The sequence below is a fragment of the Notothenia rossii genome (genome assembly GCF_949606895.1).
Source record: "Notothenia rossii genome assembly, chromosome: 1".
Taxonomy (NCBI): domain Eukaryota; kingdom Metazoa; phylum Chordata; class Actinopteri; order Perciformes; family Nototheniidae; genus Notothenia; species Notothenia rossii.
In genome coordinates this window covers 6533415-6553956 of record NC_136912.1, presented here as the reverse complement: position 1 = coordinate 6553956, position 20542 = coordinate 6533415, and the positions used below count along the sequence as shown (strand labels likewise).

Here is a 20542-nt window from a genome sequence, read left to right as displayed (position 1 = left end):
GTTCATTTTCTGTGCAGGACTTTCCCTTATAACAGAGTATTTCTAAAGTGTGGTAGATTAATCTCAGTATTTCCTCCACCACTGCAGCCAGTAATCACAAGAAATCATGCTTTTAACAGCCAGTTGAGTATAAGGTATATAGTATTGCGGCATTGCTGTGATTTAAAATACATTAATAATCTGTTTACTTTGAGGTTATGGCAGTATTTCAAAAATGTATAATCACTATTACATTTGATAGACTACAGAAGACATATAAGTTATATTAATCCATCACAATGAAATAGAAATATAATGCTAGGGCACAATCGCACAATATACACATATAAAGCCAGAGGGAAATATCAATTCATACAAAATCAATAGAGGCTAAGCACAAATGTGTGGACTGTTGTTTTTGAGTATTGCTTAGTTTTACTTCCAAATATAATAAAATAGACTCGTAATTCATTCCACATGCTTCAAGTGTAGGTTAGTGCCATATGCACAGTGTGAGATTTTAAAGGCGAATTTTTAAGGAAATAAATACTTATATAGTGGCTTACTGCAGTCTGTGTTATCCCATAACGGACTGCTCCTCAAAATAAAACATGGGGCAGTTTAAATGGACTCAAAGCTCACTGATCAGCACTGTTGTCACTCTTGTTTTGATCTACCTGCCCCTCTATATTCACATTGGACGTTGGGGACGTCAGTGAAACCGAATGCCCCCTTTAATAGGGCCTTCGCTTGTTCTTGGTTTTTCATTTATAAACGCCCCCGTTGACCACTATCTCGACACCCAATTGGTCCAGCCGTCATCCATCGAACGACGTACAACGTTCTCGCACTACAATTGGCTCAATTAAATTTCACTCAAAAGGACAGTTCAAGCTGATTGGCCACTCTGCTTGTCGCTCAACACTCCCCTGTCCGCTGATTGGTTGCAGCGGCGGCGCAGGCGGACTCCTCCACGGGGCTCGGTCTTCAAGGCTCACGGTGAGCGAATGTCGTCATGAGCGGTGGGTAGGAATTAAAACATTGGTGTTTATATTACATTCTACTTTGTTAAAACATTATATTTGCATTGAATAGAAAACAACTGGACATGGGACGAATAAGTGTGTTTTTGTAGGGGCCACTCGGGCAGTTGGGTGAACCTAAATAAGGTTTGCACTTCCGGAAAAAAGGGCAGCCTTTTTCTGTATCAAAGAGTTTGTCTGGCTAGCTAACGCATCAGCTAGCCAAATATGCGAGTGTTATCTATGGTGCGTTAGTTGTGTTTCCAGTGCTTTCCCCCCGCCCATTTATTCCTGGGTAACATACAAAGATGGAGCAAGTAACGGTCCCATTTTGGTTCGTTTTATAAGTAGAAACTAAGCTGCACTGAGGCAAAATCAGCTTAAGCTAGCGGCTAACCACTTCAGCTTTACCCCCGGTTAAACATTGGTGCTAGTTAGCATGCTAGCTAGCTACCGTTAGCCACACTAAACCAACTGTATGTGTTTGATGGCGGCGCTATTCTGAGGCCGCACTGTTTTTTTTATTGTGTGAGTAAGTACGTGTGCATTACTGGCAGTAGTGAAAGAAATATTCAGATATTTTATTTTAGTTAAAGTAGTTATACTTCATAATAGAAATACCTTCTTAGAAGTGAAAACCCTGCATTCAAAACCTCAATCAAAGTACAAAAGTATGAGCAGTAAAATATATTAATGTACCAAAAGTATGCAGAATGACCCTTTTTTAGAATCATATAGATTATAATATTTCATTACAATTATGATATGTGAATCACTTGCAGTTGTGGAAGAAGTATTCATATACTTTGCTTTAGTTCAAGTTGTAATTCTGCATTCATAACCTCTCAAGTCAAAATGTAAAAGCACAAAAGTATGAGCAGTAACATATGTTAAGGTACGTTTGATTATGCAGAATGACCTTTTTCAGAACCACATAGAATATAGATTAATGTTTTTTGGATTAGATTATTATGTGTGCATCACTTGCAGTGTTGGTATTCCGAAATCTTTACTCCAGTAAAAGTTGTTATACCTCATAATGGAAAAACCCAATTACAAGCAAAAGCCCTGTAATCAAAACCTCTCAAGTCAAAATGTAAACATACAAAACTATGATCAGTAAGATATGTTTAGGTACTTAAAGTATGCAGAATTACTTTTTTCAGAATCACATCGATTATATGATTTGACTACAGCTATTGTTGCATTAATGTGTTCATCACTGACATGTTGCAGCTGTGAAAAGTTTAGCTAATTTCAACTAACTTCACTTTATGAACCAATGTGTAAACTCTTATCTGTACAAATAACTTGGTTGATGCATACTTTGTTTTAATATTTACAGTTTACTTAAGGACACATTTGAGGTACTATTTACATTGCATGTTACTTTATACTTCTGCTCAAAGACAATGTTGCCTTTGTACTCCACTGACAGCTTTATTCACTTGTGAGATTAGAGTTTGTAATCCTCTTTCTGTCCAGTGAAACCCATGTGTCTTAAGATGTGTTGAACCTGATAGGGAACTACAGGATGACATCTTTCTTTTTGTACTTTCTAAGCTAAATAAATGATTTAAAATCCTCTTGGATCAGCTGGAAAACTGTGAAGCTTTTCTTAGCACATGAATAGTTGACCTTTTTGAGAGACGTTGTTCTCATAGCTCAGCAACAAAGCTACAGACATTTGATAGAATATGATGCATTGTTGTAGATTAAACTACCCAACTGTGTATAAAGCAGATTAAACATCCATGGCTGTGAAATGCAAAATACACAATGCAGCAGTTATATTAATCACAACCCACCATGTATAATTATCACACAACAAGGAACATGATGGAACATTTTACTGCACAATAAGTACTTTTCATACTGTAAGTGTATTTTGCGTTTATACATGTACTTGAAGTAGGGCTTTGTACGCAGGGCTTTGACTTGTAGTGGAGTATTTCCCAGTGTGTTATTAGTACTTCTAATTGAATACATTAGCTGAATGCTTCTCCCACCACTGCTCAAATGGAATCTAAGCCATCAGAGATTAGTGGTTCACAGTCTTTTGGTTTGACAGCGAAGTGTTTGGCACCGTGATCCACAGCTGCCTTTTATAAAACGTTCACCTAATGAGGCCCTCAGCTCTAACAGGAAGTAGTTCCGGTTTGGTCTGCTGATCAGCAGCCACAACACAGAGGTTATTTACTGCAAGGGTAAGGTTCAGCACATACAGAGGAGGTGTCAGAATTAAGCAGTTGATTTTGTATTTTTGACACTCCCTCAGAACAACCTACTTAAACAGTGTCGGTGTGAATTTGACTGGTTTGAAGCCCCAGTGCGTTTCATGTTTCTCTATGCTAAAAGACTACTCTACTATACTGCTGGAGTCACAGAGCTTTGCATATGCTTTCCTGCAAACTGAATGCATTGCAATCCTTAATAACTAGTCAAATATAAAACATTCTGCCCAGTGTGTGATAAACATGATTATTTTAAACTTATTTTAAACCTTCCAAACAAGGTAGCGTAGGGACTGTACTCGCCATGACACAGACAGTCTGTGGTTTGTACTTGTTTAACTTTTGTCTAGTTTCTGAACAGATATGAGGAGCTGTGAGCTCTGAGGGCTAACAGCTAACGGCTGATGTTGGTTTTCTGAAGACGACGTCACGGCTCTGCCTACACTGCGTTACTATAGTTACTGCCCCAGCTACTAAACTGTAATGGAAACGCAGCATAAAGAGAGCCTGGCCTACCAAGGCCTAACTATACCGTACTGAGCCGAGCGAGGCCCTGCAGTGGAAAAGCACCATAAGTGTCCTTGCACCATTTGCACAAAGCAAACAACACATCTTGTTAGTTTAATTTATTTATATCTATTCCCACTGTTGACTATATTTGTTTAACTATGTCTGCAAAGCCTTTGTGGACTCTGGGAATACTTTCATAGAAGCTGAACTATTTGCTAAACGATGTCTCTTTTAAGTTTCTAAGTATTTATATTTAGAAAAACAACAAATGCTCAGCCCTGTGACTTGAATGTAAGTGCAGTTCTCTGCTTTAGAGGAACACACTGCTCTACTTTATGGCTCATCAGTGCGATGGGGAAATCATTATCTCTCGCAGTACATCCGTGACAAATCAGTGAGTTCCCAGCAGCCTTTGCACTTCTCACTTGTGTTGCTGGTTGCCTGAGCAGCTCTCTGTGGCTGTCCTGTAGTGAAGTGTCACCTGCTGTGTGATTTCAAGTGTTTGCCATCTGACATGTCTTGAGCTCTGTTTTACAAATTAAATTAAGTTCAGTTAAACCTGGAAAAACACCACTTCTGCATAAAACCACAAATGACACCCGTAACGCACTTTTTGTATGCCTGCCCTAAAATTGGCTTCTGCAGTAGAATTTATTTTAGGGGATATATTCTTCACCTGTATTGCAGTTCAGGCCATAATGACTAGTGGAATTGGTCCCTCGCCGTAAGTCCTGAGTGTATCTCCACTTCCCTCAGAACAAATCTTTCTGACAGTAACAGCCTCAACCTTTTTGGGCCATTAGGCTGCATTGCTCAAGATTTACTCAGGCACTAAACCACCGGGCAGCCTGCCCTAAAAGTACTTATGCTGGGTGTCTTCAAATGTATATAATAATAATTAATACATGAGTGATGACTGCAGTCCAATGATGCAATTATTTGCGGTGAGAGCAACATTTTTGCCAGTTCTTTTGTTATTTATTCATTCATTAATCAACACTTTTCAAGGAGCGAACATAACGTGGTCAGTCAGTCAAGGAAACCAGGCATTTAGATGTTTAGGGAAAAGGATGCCAGTTATTTAACATGAGCTTTTGCACAATATCCAAATGCGGCTTGTGCTTTCAAAATGTTTAAAGGGGCCCTATTATGCACATTTTCCGGTGTCATAATTATGTTTTATTAGATATTATAATAAGCTGGTTCATGCAGTAGCACTCAATGTGATCAAATGGATGTGTGCACCTGGTCGCTTTATTAGCCAACATTTCAAATAGTGTACAACAGAGATATCAAAGCCGTTTTTAAAAATCAGGATACTGGTGTTTTGAAGGTCATACTGTGTGAACTTTTACCAAATGTTTTTAAAGATTATCAACTAATTGTCCCACCTCCCAGACAGCTATATTTTATAGTGTGAAAATGACCTGGTACCCTAATAAATGTACCACTATAGAGTGGTGCAGTGACGTGTCCTAAAACCCGGAAGTAAACTCTTCAATGTGTGTCAACCACAGACCTTATTTCGAGCTATTTTCCAAAATCCTATGGAGAAATTGCATTCCTTTTTTGTCGAAGGAACCCATGCACAGCTTACTTCCAGGTTTTAGGACGCGTCACTGTGGCACCATTAGATAAGTTTTAAACCTGCACAACATCACTATTGTTCTTTAGTATTTTAACTAAGGTTCAAGGCTTTTATTAGTCTTACGTACATAGCTAACGTGTAGTTATGACAATGGACATCTTAGGTTTGGCTGGTAACGTATGGAGAAACATTTAATATCACAAATACCTTGATATGCGAATCGGTTGTATTGCCAAGTAGGTTTGCACATACAAGGAATTTGCTTTGGTGTATGGTGCATACGATAAAGAATAATACGTAGCTAAATTAAATAAAAATAGAACCGTTAACTTGTGACGGCTATTTTTAAATAACAGTTTTGAGATATTTCCAGCCAATTACAAATAAAGACAATATTAACTCAAAATATAATTATGTGAGAAACTGAGTACAGGCAAATATAATAAAATATGACAAATACTATTTACCATATTTAAAGTGGAGAGCTGTGCTGATTTAAAATGGTAGTGTGGAGAAGAAATGTGCAACGTGTGCAGGATTTATCATTTAAAAAAGTGCATTAATGTATAATGTAGTTCTGTTGTGGGTAATAGTCAGTGTCATATCAATATCAATATCATCATTAAAACAAATATTGGAGGGTTGGCTATATGACAATTTTAATAAATAATCATCAACATTGTGGGTTTATTGACTGAGTTGGTGACGGCGAATAATGGAAGAAATAGAAAGAATAACATATTAATATATTTCTCAGCTGTAAGTTTAATGTCTTATAAGGGCAACTCTTTTCTTACACCCTGACACGTTTTATGCTTATTGCTTAGCCTAATTGTGTAACCGATAGGGATGTTGAATTAATCGTGATTACAGCAGGATATTATGGAGCTTGTCTTCCTTCGATGTGTTTCTGTTTTGTATGAATGTCCTCCTGTGATGTCCTTGGACAGACTAACCACTGAAAATAGATGCAGCCTGAATCTGACTGTGTGTGTGTGTGTGTTTTCCAGAACAACAGGACAGTATGGCCACCACTGTTGCTGTCAGTCCCAGTGAATACCTTCAGCCCTCCAACGTTTCCATACAAGTGAGTAGCGTCCAGATGTTGAGTCCCACTTCCCTCTACACTCTGGCTTCTCTCTGCTGACGTCAGTTCACCCACGATGCGTTCATGACGCTGAAAAACTAGAGGGACATTTTCCTGTCAGGATCCAACTGAGTGATAGATCTTCCCCTTTTTTTAAATTATAAAAACAGATTCATCATTAATAATAACAATAATAGATTACATTTGTATAGCGCCTTTCAAGGGACCCAAGGCCACTTTACATGGTGAACAAACAAACAAGAGGGGCAAATAATAAAGTAGGAGTGGGAGTGGAAGCAGGGGGACTGTGATGGGTTAGGGGTCAAAGGTCATGGTGAGCAGTTTTTAATGATGACTTGAAGATAATACACAATCAATGTTGTAATATTTAATATCTGAGCTGATGGAAGTACAGTGTTGGGCTTTAGGAAGCAGTATATGTGTTAAATGAAATAATCCTGGCTTTTTTTAGGTTTTCAAACGGCAGTGAGGCTTATCAATAAAATGTCATATAATATTGAAAATAAGTAGAGTGTATTATTTAAGACTGTGTAATAACAAGAGGGGTTTTGTGTACCCGGCTGGTGATATTAGGAAAGATCAAATTGAGGATTTAAAAGCATCAACAAAGTTCTTTCCCAAAGTGCTGTAGGAGCTTCTTTGAGCTTCTTATCTCCCCTTATCTCTCCGTTACTACTCAAGCTGTTTTTAGTGCATATGGCAGTGAGACTTAAATATAATCTGAGCTTTTGATTATCGTAAATTATATAATATTAGTTGTTTTCTTATATATAACAAGTTTAAGGTTAATCATTTCAATGCAAAGATCATTCAGTAAAACCAAAACAAGATGGAGGTGTTTTTGGTTTATTTTTAAGGCATCAACAGATCGTTCTTTCCCAAAGCGCTGTAGGGGATTCTTTTAGCCTCTTATCTCCCCTCATCTCTCTGTAAGTGTGTCTAATCAAGCTGGTTTCACTGCTTGCTGTGTGTGTTATGTCTGACTGGATGTTTGTGTCCCTGCAGGACCACCAGCCCTCTCCTCTCGCCCTCCTTGCCGCCACCTGTAGTAAAATCGGCCCTCCTGCTGCTCAGGCTCCCGTCACTTCTCCTCCAGCTCAGCCTCAGCCTCGCCGCCTCCTCCCCATAAAGCCTGCTCCCATCGCCCCCGCTCCTCCCAAAAACCTGGGCTTCCTCTCAGCCAAGGGCAATGTGATCCAGCTTCCTGCCGGCCTGGGCTCCTCGGCGCCCGGCAGCCCCATCGTGCTCACAATCCAGCAGAGCCCGGCCCGAAGTAACAACTCTGCACCCGCCAATATCCAGTACCAGATGATGCCTCAGATCCAAGGGGCTCAGACCATCCAGATGATGCCACAAGGAGGTCAGATCCAACTCATACCGGGCACAAACCAGGCCATTATCACCACTCCCATGACGGTACCTTCCCAAAACGCTGCCAACACTCCCATCACACCACAGAAGAGTTTAGCTATCAAACCCTCCCCCAGATCGCGTAAATCAAACAACTCCCACGTGGTGCAGCTGCACGGCGGGATCACGCTGCCGCTCAACGTGACGACGGGAGAGATGGGCGGGACTCAGTTCATCACGGAGACAGCAGCTGCTCCAGCGAAGGGGAGAAGAGGCAGGAAGAAGAAGATAGTTCTGAATGCTTATGCTCCGCCTCCTGCTCAGTCTCCCTCTCCAACATCAGAGATGGAGACCATCCTGATCGAAGCTGGAGACAACATCATCCAGGTACATGTGGCAGAGAAGCTCTTCACGAAACACAAACAGTGTCTTTGATAGCGTATGGTTAACTCCAGGTTCACTCGCCTGGAGAGGATGTGTATTTGTGTATTTAGCCAATATTTAAATGTCGGTGGAGCTAATGGACTGGATAGGTCTGTGAGATTTAATTGAAATTGTGGGGAAAAGCCAGTGAGTGAACCCTGAGTTTAGAATAATCATTTCTTGGTCCAGAAAAGCCCGTAACACAAATTCACATTATACGATGATATGAAACAAAATAACTGATGTAACACATTTCCTTTTATTATTATATCATTATTGTACATTTTCTGTTAATTAGCAAATCAACAAATTGACCAAACATAACTCTATTTAACTGTTGGAAGAAAAATAGGATTAAAGTTAGAATACACAATAACTTTCTTTGCATCTTTACCATGGCAACTACTGTACAACTATTTTGGTTAGAACTCTCCGCCCTGAAAAGCATCGTCCCCAGCTGCGTTAGCACAAAAGAAACCCACTGTATGCAATGTGAAGTTAACGGAATATTAAGCCACTAAAGACTTGGAGATTATCCTCTTGAATTGGGAAAAACAAAGCTAGAAGGAGAAGAGTGAATATAAAATGTAAATGCTTCTATTATGACATTAACACCAGTTTATTTACAGCTTGTTCAGACCCCCAAAAGACGTGATTAAAAGTGGTTTACTGGTGGCAGAGATGCCATAACTGAACTTTTCCAGTCATGACTCCATCCCAACATCCCTTTGATAAATCTGCAGCCTTGATCCAAACACACTGAATGTTTTCCCCTTCAGTTGGTGGTTAGGGATGATGGCCCCGCCGCTCCATTGGCTAAAAGCCTCCCGGACTAACCTCTCTGTATTTCCAGGCGGGAAACAACCTCCTGATCGTCCAGAGTCCTGGTCAGCCGGCCATGGTGCAGCAGGTCCAGCTGGTTCAGTCCAAACCGGAGTCTCAGGTGGTTCAGATCCCCCAGCAGGCTCTGAAGGTGGTACAGGCCGCATCCGCCACATTACCCACAATCCCTCAGAGACACTCAGCCCCCTCGAGCCTGCAGGTCACCCAATCAGAGCCAACGCCAACACAGGTAACCAGGTTTTTTTTTCTAGAAAAATATAGTATAAGGAGGCTAACGTTACTTTCTATTCATTCAGGGCTCCGTAAAAACAAAGCTGTCTGACCGTCTATTTGACACGATTTTCCTATTTCTGGAGTAATAATGCAGTTTTGACGAACAGAAATATTGTTTTCTGGCATCACTTAAACATTTCACGGGGGAAATTGGCATTTTGGTTTGAGGGAGTACGCCCGTTACCCAGTTAGACCCTGATACGTTTAAAGTTGCTATGAATTTCTACTAAAGGTGACTACATGCTACGGATTATATCAGTGTTAATTTTGGCAGCTGTTTTTGATTTAGTCTTATTCTTTAGACGAAAATGGTTATTAGTTTTAGTTACATTTTAGTCATTCCTATCCTTCGTAGTTTTAGTCTAGTCGACGAAAACTCAAAACGTTTTAGTCAACTTTTAGTCGATGAAAAATTACATTTTAGTCAAAATGTGTCTTTATACTCTCTGAACGCTCCGCCCCCGGCAGATCTCTGTGTCCGCTGCAGCATGTATGTTAGGCCCCGCCCCCCGCACACAGAGAGACACAGGGAGACACAGGGAGATCGCTCTTCTGGAGTGAAGAGAGCGGAAATAATGATATTGCAAGTTAGGAACGTAAGATGCATTTTGACAGACAAGATGGACACTTGGGGAAAAATATGCTGCATTTTGAATGTCCGATAGTCCACCATCAACACCTTATTCCCGTCTCGTCAACGGAAACTAAAAATATGCATTTCGTCATAGTTTTCGTTATCAAGAATTTATTTTTAGCTCGTCATCGTCTCGTCTTAGTCATGTAAAAAAGGTCGTTGACGAACATTTTTCGTCATAGTTTTCGTTGACGAAATTAACACTGGATTATATCTCCAACATAGCAGTGTTGAAGCTAAGTTGCTTTACATTTTTCGTTTTATTTGACCAGGAACTCCCAAGTGAGATTGAACATTTCTTGTATGGACAAACCTGGCCATGGTTTTCTGCCTTACTAAGTCACAGTAGATACATAAATATACACTGAAACAGAAGAGCAGCTGTTTAAAACAAGGGCCATTCACTTGAAAACAACCTAATCAGGTTCATCCTGGCTGTATCACTGCATGATGGTACATTTTTAGTTTTTTTCTAATGGGAACGGAGAAAGACCAGGATAAAAAGGTTGAAATGGAAAGTTTTTTTGACAAAGATTATACATATTAAGATGAAAAGTCCTTCTTCCATCGATTTTTATTTAGGCCTCCCCATTTTCAATTGTATTTAATTAAATGTCTCCTTTTCAAATCACTATCCACTTGTTTTATGGATTATTTTTGTTACATTTTGTATTTTTTGTCAATGCTTAATTGTGGCCTATTCTTCTTTAAAATATGAGCAAACAAATGAACCGCTACCTTCTTTTGGTTGCACATGGTTGCATGTTTCCCCCGAGTAAAAGACACACTGTGGTGTAAAGCACAAACTGCAATGTGAAATCCAGTAAATAAATAAAACTCTTTTTTTTTTTTTCGTCAGTTCCTCTTCAAAACAGCATCAGGTGAGTGGCAGACGGTTCAGCTCCAGGACTCGGTCTCCACCTCATCGACCCAAAACACTGCGATCGTCACCAACTCCCCGCCGCAGGCCAGCATCAAGAGGACGCTTCAGGGCGGGAAGAAGGAACGAACTCTGGCTAAAATCGCTCCTGCTGGGGGAATGATTTCGTTAAGCACGTCTCAGCTGACTTCAGCGACGCAGGCCGTGCAGACGATCAGCATCAATGGCGTCCAGGTGCAGGGAGTTCCTGTCACCATCACCAACGCTGGAGGTGAGCTGATGATCTTCTATTTGTTGTATACAGAGGTGGGAAGTAGTGGATTACAAATACTTTGTTACCTTACTTAAACACGTGTTTCTGGTATAAGTACTTTACTCCACTACTTATTTTTCTGACGACTTTTTACTTTGACTTCTTACATGTTGAACACAAATACCTGAACTTTCTACTTCTTACATTTTGAACCCAAATACCTGTACTTTCTACTTCTTACATGTTGAACCCAAATACCTGAACTTTCTACTTCTCTCATTTCCCAAACAGGCTGGTTCCTTTAGTCTGAATGTGTGTTTGGTGGCGTGATCATTATTATTTAGAGTCATTGCGTGCCTATTGATTTGAACACGATCCGTGTATCCATCATTTCCTGGTCTTCTCTAAAGAAGAGGGACCAATGAAAACGTTGCCGTTGGTCACCATGGAAACATTCATTAGCTAACAATAACATTATTGTTCTATTAAATAAAGGGAGGTCAGGTACTCTTTAAAACAGCTGCTAGTTATGGGTACTTTTTTACTAAAGTACATTTCAAAGCCTATTTACTTTGACTTGAGTAAAGAAGTTTAGTCAGTACTTCTACTTTCACCAGAGTATTTGTAAACACGAGTATCTGTACTTCTACTTGAGTCAAGGATGTGTACTTGTACACTCTCTGGTTGTATATAACAAGTACTAGTTCTCTATCTTAACAAGTGACATTCCAGAAGGATAAGATGTACTTTATTAATCCCAATTAGTTGTAGCAGCATAAAACTAAACAAGGCATTGCACATAATAACAAATTAAAAGATAAAATAGAAACATCACAAAATAGAAATAAACCAGCATTAGAGAGTAAAACAAATATACAGATGACCGTGAAGGTAAAACATCCCATCAGTGAAGGGCCACTTTTCTGTCAACACAATATAAGCAGGATATTATTTACATAAAGTGTGCATGGAATGAAATATTCAATTAAATATAAATCTGAAATGTACAGTGTGAGTCTGTGAACCTCATTAGAATCAATCAGAATTTGACTCAAAACATGTATTTATCCTGGGGGGTAGGGCTGAACGATATACCGTGTCATGGCGATAACCGCGATATGCGCATGCACGATATTCACATCGCAGGGACGTGCAATTTTTTTTAGGGTGTTCGATATTAAGTAGATAAATTTACTCAAACACGTCATGTTACAATTATTTTGCTGCTTGCTACAAAAGGAAAACTTGCGCGGCTCTCATGTCAGGGGTCCTTCAGTGGAGTGACATGCAGGCTCTGAGTCTGCATGCACAGCAAACGTATGTTAATTCCCTCATGTGATGATGAAGCTTCCTATAGTTTAATGTAATACCTTTAATCTCTTGGATCCCTTCTAGACCCCACTCTTCTTCATTCACAGATGAACCCCCTTATTTGAGGGTAAGCAACCTGCATTATCATGACATGTTAGATCATGACTTAAGGTGTGATGAGTCAACCAGTTAAGATCCAGACGTCCGTGACTAAAATCCTTCATCCGGTTAAATATAGTTAAAAAAAACGCAATATATATATAATGTATCGGAGGGGAAAAGAATATCGCAATGTCAGTTTTTTTCAATATCGTGCAACCCTACTGGGGGGATATGTGGTTTCGTTACAGTAGGATGAAATGAAATAAAACATATTATTACAAATAATAATGAAGGGTCCTTGTGCTGATGCGCCACTGTCCATAATACTGAAACCACAGGACGGAGGACTCTGACAGAGGGACAGAACAAGTCTCAGTTTTTCACTGAGATTGTCTTTCGTGGTTGTAAATGGAAACAGCTTACATGAATCAAGAAGCTACGGAGATAATGATCACTATGCCAACGCTGTTTCAATATTGGGGTTAAAGCAATCAAGTAGAACATGTTATTTTTTAAGATTGTATACATATAGAAAGTATTTTTAAAGCTCTCAATTTTCCCTCTAAATGTTACTCTCTTGATACTTTGCCTCAAGGTTATCTGTCTGATTCTCTTCTTGCTACTTACAGCTGATGTTGCTTGCACAATAAAGTTATAAAAAACGTATGTATCATCAAAACCACAAAAGAAAAACTCCCTAAAATCAATCCCACGAGATGCAGCTGTGGAACATTTTATTCCTTGTGTAGTCTGCTCAGACAAAGAGAAACAGTCATGGCTGACAAAAACAAATACGATTTTTAAACTCTTTGGTTTCTCGTGTCACTATATTCATGGTACCATTCATCACTAACTAGAAGTTCAGTCCACGTTGCCTCATGACAGTCAGCTCACGTAAGCTACAGTGTAGAAATGGCAATAACATTCTTCTGACCTGAGCTCCTCAACAATGCAACATAGATAATCAAATACAAAAGTAGATTGCAAGATGACAACCAGATGAATGTTTACCGGGTCACTTTACAGAGCTCAGGTGTTTAATAGTCGTATCGCCTGTGGGATAAATCTGTCCCTGAGTCTGGTGGTTTGTGTCCGGATGCTGAGGTACCGCCTGCCGTATTGTAATATGCAGAACAGCTGGTATCTTTGATCAGATTTAAATACTGAATGTCCTCTCCCAATATGAGAGTAACATGATGACAAAGGTATCCCAACTGTAGCTGTGAACATGACAGGATGTGTGATTACCTAGAAGAGCATCAGGACTGTTTGAGGCATATGATAGCTATGTGATTAACATGATGACTCAGCCTCTATGGAGAGAGACATATGACAAGCATGATCATTTCTGACGTGGAGCTAATCTGAACTAAACATTGAATACTGCTTTCTATTCCTCCATCTTGGGACTGTGAGGATTTTGAGAAAAATGTAGAGATTTTGAGAGAAAGTCCGAATTTTGAGAAAAAGTCAGAATTTTGAGATTGAGAGAAAGTCCGAATTTTTAGATTTTGAGAGAAAGTGAGAATTTTGAGATTTTGAGAGAAAGTGAGAATTTTGAGATTTTGAGAGAAAGTGAGAATTTTTAGATTTTGAGAGAAAGTGAGAATTTTGAGATTTTGAGAAAAAGTCAGAATTTTGAGATTTTGAGAGAAAGTCAGAATTTTGAGAAAAAGTCAGAATTTTGAGATTTTGAGAGAAAGTCAGAATTTTGAGATTTTGAGAAAAAGTCAGAATTTTTTTGATTTTGAGAAAAAGTCCAAATGTAGAGATTTTGAGAAAAAGTCAGAATTTGGAAAAACTCAGTATTTTGAAAATGACAGGATGTATGATTACCCAGAAGACCCGGTATTCCTCCATGTAGTGACTGTGTATCTCCCTCTCTTGTATATCAGCATGTGAAGGACACTGTTCAGGAACTAGTTGATGCTCTGTATGTGATGACTACTTCCATTCTGGAGAGGATCACAGATACATGGATCCTGAGATTGAAGCTCAAGCCTGGGACCAGTGAGATTTTTCGAACAGATTCAGGTGTCTCTAACTATGTGTGTGTGTGTTTGTATGTTTATCAGGCCAGCAGCACCTCACAGTTCAGGCGATACAGGGTGGAGGCCTCCAGCTGGCAACGTCTCCGGGCCAACCCACCCTCCAGATGGAGCAGACGCTGACCCTGGAGCTGCCCGGACAGCAGGGAGAGAAGAAGAGACGCATGGCCTGCACCTGCCCCAACTGTAAAGACGCAGAGAAGAGGTGAGAGAGTCAAGAGACGGACGAATATGTGCTTAAATTACACTTGCCTGTTTTGGGGGAAACATTCATCTAAGATACATCACTTTTTATCGCTTTTATGAATTGTCTTTTTTTGTTTTATTTGTTTTGTTTTTAATTATTATGTGAAGCACTTTGAATTGCCTCTGTGTCTTCGTCGCCCGTCTACGTCCATCCCTCTCCCCCACAGCCGCAGAAACCCCCATCCCCGCTTTCATCACCTCCCGTCTGGACTATTGCAACAGCTTCCTCTATAGTCCACCTGCAAACACCCTCAACAAAATTCAAAACATCCAGAACTCCCCCGCCCGCCTACTCACCCACACCCAAATCCGTGAACACATCACCCCCGTCCTCATCAAGCTCCACTGGCTCCCCATCCCCCAGAGCATTCAGTACAAAATCCTCCTGATGACGTACAAAGCCCTCCATAACCTGGCCCCATCCTACCTCACTGACCTCCTCCACAGACTCGCTCCCTCCGCTCTGCTGCTGCCAACCTCCTGTCCCCCCCCCCACCCGGATCAACCTCAAGTCCTGGGGCGGCAGAGCCTTCTCCGTTGCTGCACCCACCCTCTGGAACTCACTACCCCAATCCATCAGATTCACCGCATTCAAAACATCACTCAAAACCCGCCTGTTCAACACTGCATCCAACCACTGACCCCCCCCCCCCCTATTTTCTGTTTTGTTTATCTCTCTTTGTATTTTTTGTTGTTGTTGTTATTCTCTGTCAAAGCGTCTTTGAGTGTCTAGAAAAGCGCTATACAAGTATCATCTATTATTATTATTATTATACAAATAAACTAACCTTGAACTGTTTTAGAATAAAATGGCTTTAAGGGAATATTTAGGGGTGTCTGGGGCTAAGGCGATAAATGGGTGTCCTGACCAATTAGAGAGTCAGTGAGTTGATCAACCTGTCGAAATGTGCTTGGGAGAGATACTCAACCCCAAATTGCTTCTATCTTTTGAAGTGTATGTCAGCATTTTGGGAGAAAAACATCAGCTACATGATGAAATGTAATATAAAGTAAAACATTACCAACTGGACATGACTATAATGGACAGATTTTCAATTAATTGCTAAGTTTTTAATAAGTTACCTGCTAAAAGACATTTTGTGAACTTGTTTGAGAATAACAATCATGTTGTCCCTCCAAAAAAATGAAGGTAGAGAGATTTCTTCGATAAAGTTATGTCTTAGTGATCTACTGACCAAAACATAACTACAAATCTTATTCTTTGTAAGTTAAGTTTAGGTGCTGAACATTTAAATGTTTTGCATGAACAGAACAATTTACGCTTTTATGTCCATTTTTATCTCAAATCCATTCACCTTTTTGAATGCTCAGCTCTACCCTGATGTAAGCCTGTAACTATATCTCACTTCTCACCGTGTGTGTGTGTTTACGCTCTGCAGGCCGGGGGAGATTGGAAAGAGGAAGCACATCTGTCACGTCATCGGCTGCGAGAAGACGTTCAGGAAAACGTCGCTTCTCAGAGCTCACGTCCGGCTGCACACCGGAGAGAGACCCTTCGTCTGCAACTGGGTTTTCTGTGGGAAACGATTCACACGCAGCGACGAACTGCAGCGGCACGCCAGGACGCACACAGGTCCGTCTGCTGGACACTGAAACACATGTGAAGACACTGAAACACATGTGAATACACACATTCACTCCACAATATCTCTTTGTATATGGTTGATTACACTCTGTTCTCTTGGAATTAATAAAAAAACGATGTTACTGCTCAGGAAAAGACTCTATGTGGACACAGGCCCTCAAAAGTTCCATGATAATACTGGTTTTGTTGCTTACCCTTAAGGTAAAACGTTTAGGAAAATGTGTTTGTAAGCTTGTCCCTATATTCTCTGTGACATTAAAAACATTATCACAACCTTTTTCTGTTTGTTTCCCCAACAGGAGACAAGCGCTTCGAGTGCACCCAGTGTCAGAAACGCTTCATGAGGAGTGACCACCTGACGAAGCATTATAAGACTCACATTAACACCAAGAACCTGTGAGCTGCTGCCCAACGTTTACACAGACAAACTCTATGAAACTAAAGACAGTATTAGAGGACGGAGGGGCAGAGGAGACGATACCAAGGGAGTGTCTGTGACTTCTCCCGTTATGGGAAATACTCCAAAAAGAAGTCCCTATATCCCCTCTCACTCTGGGCACTGTGTACTACTGTGTAGCATGGTGTACAAAGAAAACCTTCCTAGTGGACTTCAGACGGATCCAGCAAACGTATGAATAATAGTTTTATGTATCTTTTTTTTCCTCGAGCTCCGACTGACCGTGCAAAAAGGATGGGGATTCAGACGCTTATTTGCTTATTTATAAACCTCTCTGGATGAAGATCATACATGTTATTATTCAGACGCCAAGACCACAAGACTCTATATACAGTTCCCCTCTTTTTGTATTTTTTATTTCCCCCACTTGGTTTTTCAATTGTTTGTAGTGAGTAAGAGCTCCCAAAAATTGGCTTTAAAGCACCAAAAAAGGCAAAAATAATACAATTGTTTTGTACATTTCATAGAAATATGTTTTACCTCAGTGAAATGGTAATTGTGTGCTTAAGTTATTTGTGTTTTAGCAGGAGTGTCTGCTGATTTAAAACCTGAAAAAAAAAAACAGTTAAACACAAACTCCCCTTACAGACTTTTGGAAACCTTTAGAAGTTTTGGCTATTTTTTAAAGTGTGTGTGTATTCATACTAATAAACATAACATTATTAATGATGATAAACTAACAATTTTTTCATACAATTGTTAGAAATTCACTCACAAATATGTAAACAGATCTTGACATCGAAAAAGAAATGAGACGCAGAAGAGTATGTAAAGACAAGAACTCGGCAGAAATCTTTCAGTCTCAGGCTTAGAGTTCATATGCAGTCGAGGGCCAGACGTCACTGATCCTTTTAACAAAAAAAAAAAATGTATATTTCAAAATCAACTTCAAAAGAAACTGGCAAAATAGGGAAATCCGAGTAGTTTAGTAATATATTGGTGAACATCCAGCTGGAAATTATACATATTGTAGTCCAAATCCAACATTAAGGACACATATCAATATCAGAAAACGTTACAAAATCAATTACGGGTAAATACATTTCGCTTAGTCTGAGATATGCAAGACTGAACATTACATTTCAAGTATTGACAATTTTGGTCAAGATTAAGGAACATTTCAACTTAGAGAAAAGCTGGTTAAGGGGCTTAAGTAAGTCTCCTATTATGATTAGGTGTAATGTCACAAAGTGCAAACATATAATTAGAGAATGATGGAGGACCCAGGCTTGATCCTTGTGGAACACCAAATATGATTATACCAAATGTTCTGAGTGATTGGTCAGTATGTTAATGATATAAAAGCAGGATGTCCCCTATTACCAACTTCAAGGAAATTATACTCTTATTATTATTGGATTCATGTAGAGGAGACAGTTAAGTATCATGTTTTTTAGGAGTTTGTGACTGAATCAATAACTTGATGTCCAAGGAGAGTCATTATTTCACATATAAATCAATGTAAACTACCAAAAAATGTCTTCTTTCTTAGAGAAGTACCGCAAAAACGTCCATATTTCTGGAATACCTTTTAATTCCCTGTGTTGTCAAGAGGCTGAGTTTAAAACCCTGAAACAATAATCAAGTATATAAACTAATAATAACAAATTATCAAAATAACTTGTATAATAAAGTTTGAGAAATACGGTCAAAGAGGTCTCTTAAGTCTCCAGGTGCTAAGGATTTAATTCAGTTCAATATGAGTTGGTTTTCCATCTTCAATATTACAAAAGGTACGCTTACGTCTAGGGCTGGGTATCGAAGTTGTAATTTATTGAGATTTCTAATATTTGGCCAAGTTCATTCTCTTAACTTGTTCTTTATCACATATTTCCTGATTTAAATCAAAAACGTCGGGTGGTTTTAACACAGTTCTCTGTTAGGTTCTTGAATGGCTGCTTGTGTTTTTTAGACATTTTATCTTAACATGAACTCTCCTGTTATTAACCGGAAATGTTTTTTGTTTGTTTTTTATTCAAATGTTTCTACTTCATCTTGTTAGGTATCAAAAAAAGAATGATACCCAGCCCTACCTACACTATGTGTACTAATAAATAACTAGGGTAACTGCTATTCTGCTTCACTCATGGTATCATTTTGATTTGAGGATTTGTAGCCTATGCATTGCTGTATATACGATCAGATTTACAATGATTTGGCCTAACTTGACAATCACTCGCCGAGATGAAAAAGTTATCTTTCTCAGGCCTTTGATTCGTCGCTTTATACATGCCTTTTTTCCAGCTATGTGATAGCTTTAATTCTGAATTAACACTTTTTGTTGATATACAGATGACCAGCATTAGACCTACTGTACAGTATTCACATAATTTACTTTAATGTCTTGTGCTTTACAGAAAACATTGTTGCTCATTTTTTGAAATATTGAAGATTAACTGACCTTTTTCATGTCATCAGACAGTTTGAAGTCAAATGTGTGCAGGGGTTCGTTTTGTTTAGATAAATACACCAAGCTATTGTAAAATAAGCTTTTTGGTCAAATTAGCACGGTGCCATCGGACAGCAGGTACCTCTGCTTTGAGTTTTCACTGTTTCAATACATGCTAAACAGCTTTGACCAAAAAGCTAAAATCAGATTTATTTTAAAAGTACTTTGAAGCCTTTTCCTCAAAGTGCTTCACAAGGGGCGACAGATAAGCTTAAGCTTACATGCAGGTGGCCAATATTTGGTGTATTTTTTCAAGAATGTGTCTGAAGACATGCCATTGGGGGACGGATAGACAGAGCGTGCTCATATTTATGTTTGTATTTCATGTCTGGATAATGTAAATACAGTGTGTGTCTGGTAGACACCGTAAATGTAGGATATTAAAACCCAAAAGTTAAGCTGCCTAGTGTTGTGGTCGGCGAGGCCGGCCTGAAGGAAACAGACTTTGTACAGTGTGTAAGGAATAAAATATAATGTAACATTGTATAGCTTCATTCCTGCTTTGTATAGGACTTTGAGATCTTTTTTCTATTGAATTAAAGATGCCTTAGACAGCTGCTCCCAGTATTCAAAAATAGTCTAATTCCAGGTAACAACATTTGTACAATTATTTTATGTTTTTTAACTTCTGTTACATGCTAATGTAATGTGCACTAATTTAAAATCCCAGGTTCCTAAATTTGTAAATTTGATCTTCATTGTAATTCAGTTTAATGAGATTTTTCCAAATTGAGACATTTCTATTGGTTGGTTTCGGTGAACGAAATGCTTCTCCTTCTCCAAGCCTGTATGTTGTACATTGTTCTGCAGCCATGTGTTTTGTTTGTTTGGAGAACCCAGAGAACCAGCAATTCCTTTTTTGTTACTTCTGTAAAGTTGCTGAAAATAAAGTTTGCTCCTTTTCTACAGTCACCTCCCTTAATAAAGAACTCATAAATAATAAACAACTATTTCTGCTGCTGCTTTCATTTGTTCCTAGTTCCATTTTAGCATAAAGGGGGCGAAGCCTGCGAGCTAGTTCAGGCAGTCAACTCGAGCACCAATCAGACATTAACACGTGACGCACCTCGTCCCTCTTACAACCAACCAAACACATTCTCCTAAACAATGCCGCTTATGGCTAGAAAGGATCCGTCTAGTGTAAATATGACGTCACGTTCTCGTTGTAACTCTTGTTGTAATCGGAGCGGCTCGGAAACACATCTACAGCAGTAACATGATGCAAC

General features: G+C 39.3%; 1 protein-coding gene across 2 annotated transcripts; it reads left to right on the top strand.

Annotated features, from left to right (window-relative positions):
* Window positions 1–898: 898 nt before the first annotated feature.
* sp2 (sp2 transcription factor) lies at window positions 899–20263 on the top strand. 2 transcript variants are annotated; one of them, XM_079676900.1, is made up of 8 exons: window positions 899–1001; window positions 6344–6420; window positions 7447–8178; window positions 9068–9286; window positions 10824–11115; window positions 14586–14763; window positions 16205–16398; window positions 16710–20263. In XM_079676900.1, the coding sequence occupies exons 1-8, from the start codon at window positions 995–997 to the stop codon at window positions 16808–16810; spliced, it is 1800 nt and encodes a 599-aa protein (XP_079533026.1). In that variant the 5' UTR covers window positions 899–994; the 3' UTR covers window positions 16811–20263. The 2 variants fall into 2 exon arrangements, with proteins under 2 accessions (XP_079533026.1, XP_079533027.1); XM_079676901.1 differs by lacking the exon at window positions 899–1001 and adding an exon at window positions 1318–1529.
* Window positions 20264–20542: the final 279 nt, after the last annotated feature.